The following is a 3,319-nucleotide window of genomic DNA, read 5'->3' as shown; positions in this document are numbered from 1 at the left end:
CATAGTTACTATTTTGTTGAAGAACATTATAAAGTATCCCCATGGGGCATGTAGTAGTTCTATTGATATTACCATTAATGTAGTCATTGGCATAGAATTTAAAACACAGTCGAGAAAAAGAAAGTATACATGTAGAATACTCTCTATATAATCATTGCTATCAAGTCGATGTCAACTCACAGTGACCCTGTCGGACAGGGTAGAACTGCTCCTGTGAGTTTGAGAACGTAACTCTTTACAGGAGTAGAAAGCCCGGTCTTTCTCCTGCAAAGCAGCTGGTGGTTTCGAACTGCTGACCTTGCAGATTGCAGCTGAATGTGAAACCACTACAGCACTATTTCGATGAACACTATTTTGAAAATCCAGTCATGGTTTAAAAAAATCCTTTAAGGGCATAGCTAGCAACTTTGCATATTACTTTGTCCAAATTCAAATAAGCAACTATTTTAAGTAAACTTGCTTCTCAAAAATCCCAAATAAAACTTAAGGAGCACATTTATTATATATTAAATAGGACAAAGACACATCATCTGGATGGGGGAGATCATTCGCACCAGATCGTAATGGCATCCATGGGTTTGTGGAGATTGAAGGAGTTCAAAAAGACATGGGAGGGCAAAGGAAAACGTCACACAAGCATGATTGGCAGCAGGAACAAGCCAGAATACATGTCTAGGATAGTTTTATAGACCAACACACTGGATTTTTTTTTTTTTTGTCTAGATTAAAAACTTAGGGGACTGGACACTATTTACACTTACAATGAGAATTAGAGACAGGGCAAACTTTCATTAATGCTCTTTCACAAAGGCAAAGAGTCATCTCGTCATTAGGGACATGGTACTTTTTCAGTTTCTTTAATCTGCTTCGGTGTTTTATATAAAGTCCACTTCGCTTAGCAGCAGCTGCAAGGTGGAATCCTTCTGATGTGACTTCTGAGGGATGTTGTGTACCTCGAAAGGACAGAGTCTAAAGTCCTGGTTGTCTATAGTGCACGGCCTGAATCGGCCAAAATTGCCTTTGCTTACATAAAGCATCTCGAACACAGGCAAGTCAGATGAACATCCGCACGAACTGTTGTCTGTTTTCCCACAAATCCATGACTTCCAGGAGAAAGTCAGGGCTGTTGGGGGTCAGGGAGGGGCAGGAGAACTTTTGCTTTTTGCCCATTAGTTGAATTGTACACATTCACACACCTTGGAAGTGAATGCAAATCCTTTTCTTTTTTTTTTTAAGCGCATGAACCCACAGGGACGATCAAACTGGGGAGGGAAGGCATCTCTGATGAGCCCACCTTTTAGTTGAGAAGGACAGGTTAGTGACGATAGGCCGGGGGAACCTACCTGTGCAAAGGGCTCAGGTGGCATCTCTCTCAGATGCTGCTGGCTCCTAAGGCCCAACAGGACCTCCGCGGGGGTGCCACCCCGAGGGCCCTGGGGGCGTGTCGGAACGCCGGTCTCTGCCCCGCCCCGCGCAGCAGCAGGGCAGTCCCGCCGGGCGCTGTGGGGCGCCCAGGGCTGCCCAGCATGCGCTCGTCCTTCCGCAGGCGACCGAAGCCCGCGGGACCCTCCAGGGCCGCCACGCCCGCCCCGAGGAACCGCACAGGTGAGCAGCCGGGGCCTGGCGAGCCCCGGGCGGGTCGCTGCCGCGCATCTCACCTGCGGGTGCCCGGGAGGGAGCGGGACGAGGCGGGGATGTGGGCGAGGAAGGGATGGGGGCGAGGGGACCCTCGGCTGCCCTCCGCCGACCCCGCGTGCACCCAGCCCCCTGGAGTGGTCCACGCACCCGCAGCCCGAAGCCAGGGGGTCGCCCCGCACCCTGCCGCCTTCGGGAGGGTAGCCACTTTCCCGCAGACGAAGCCGGGGTCCCTGCGTCCCAGGGGAGTGCTCTCCGAGCCTTGCACCCCGCCGCCGGTGCCCAGGACGGACCGCCAATCGGGGGAAACCGGACCTCCCGGCCGCCGCGTGGCCACGAGTCGGGCTGCTAACTGCTGGGTCAGCACTTTGAAACTACCAGCCGCTCTGCGGGAGAAATCCCCTTGGGGTTTGTCACCTCGATGGTTCCTCCGCCTTCACAGGGGGACACGGAGCCCGAACCTGGGGGAATAACTGCCCTAGGTCTCAAAGTCGCTGGGCCTGGAATTGACAGACAGAGCTCTGGTGGTGCAGTGATTAAGAGTTGGACCGTGATCCTCAAGGTAAGCAGTTCAAAACCACCAGCTGCTCTGAGAGAGAAAAACCGGGCTTTCTAGTCCCGCATACAGGCTCCGTGACCCACATGGGGGTCGCTATGAGTCAGCATGGACTCGATGGCAGTGAGTTCGGAGTTTGTGGTTTGCTAAGGTTTGGAGCACCACAGGAGAGAGCAGTGCTTTGTGTGTTTAACTTCAGGAATATTCTAAAGCGGTCTCATCTTCAGTGCTCATTTCTTTGGTGTAGGAAAGCGTTCTGGAGGCTCTGGGTTTGAATACTTTGCTGAAAAAAAATGTGTGTGTTTTAATAAATCATTTTATTGGGGGCTCTTACAGCTCTTATAACAAGCTATGCATCAATTGTATCCAGCACATTTATACACACGTTGCCATCATCATTTTCAAAATGTTTTCTTTCTACTTAAGTTGAGCCCTTGGTATCAGCTCCTCTTTTTTCTCCTCCCCCACCCCATCACGACTCCTTGATAAATTATAAATTATTATTATTTTCATATCTTACATTGTTCGATGCCTTCTTTCACCCACGTTTCTGTTGTTCGTTCCCCTCAGGGGTTAAAGATAACCAATTCTGAAACAGAACAAACCAAACCAGGACTCAGATCTCAAATACCAGCCAAGCTCACCTCCCCTGGCCCCCCAGGGTTAGCTCTGCACACTGGGTTAGGCTTTGGGTTCAGAACAAACCAAACCAGGCCTCAGATCTCAAATACCAGCCAAGCTCACTTGACCTTGGCCCCCTAGGGTTAGCTCTGCACACTGGGGTTAGGCTTTGGGTTCAAGCATTTTGTGTTCCACTTTGCAGAGCAGAGAGCTGAGTCCAAGGACACCCAAGTTTAGACTCATCACAGAGAAGCAGGTGCTCCAGAATGCTCTCTGAGCTGGATGGGGAGCAGAGTGGAGACATCTTTAGAAGTGCATTGGATGCAGCCTGACCTCACAGCACCCCTCATGACTTAATAAAACAATGCCCATCTCTAGTTATCTGTGTGTACTGGAAGGGGGAGCAGGGCTTAATTCCTCCTCACAGATACCTCCTCACAGATATAGAACTAATGCTCAGAGGTCCTATTGGTTTTGAAATTATTTTATCTCCCCCCCTTACAGAGG

The 3,319-nt window shown here is 50.2% G+C and overlaps 1 protein-coding gene across 1 annotated transcript in view; it reads left to right on the top strand.

The window, feature by feature from the left end:
• Positions 1-1,526: 1,526 nt before the first annotated feature.
• The window catches only part of SUSD3 (sushi domain containing 3), a 29,017-nt gene continuing 27,224 nt past the window's right edge, over positions 1,527-3,319 (top strand). Inside the window, exon 1 of the mRNA XM_045294551.1 lies at positions 1,527-1,605. Within this exon, the coding sequence (XP_045150486.1) occupies positions 1,527-1,605 (79 nt within the window). The remainder of the gene's footprint in view (positions 1,606-3,319) is intronic.

Source organism: Echinops telfairi, unplaced genomic scaffold (assembly GCF_000313985.2).
Source record: "Echinops telfairi isolate 266 unplaced genomic scaffold, ASM31398v2 ScPeMD7_1;HRSCAF=3_0, whole genome shotgun sequence".
Lineage (NCBI taxonomy): Eukaryota > Metazoa > Chordata > Mammalia > Afrosoricida > Tenrecidae > Echinops > Echinops telfairi.
Note: the sequence above shows the minus strand (reverse complement) of the source record. Positions and strands in the feature narration are given on the sequence as shown.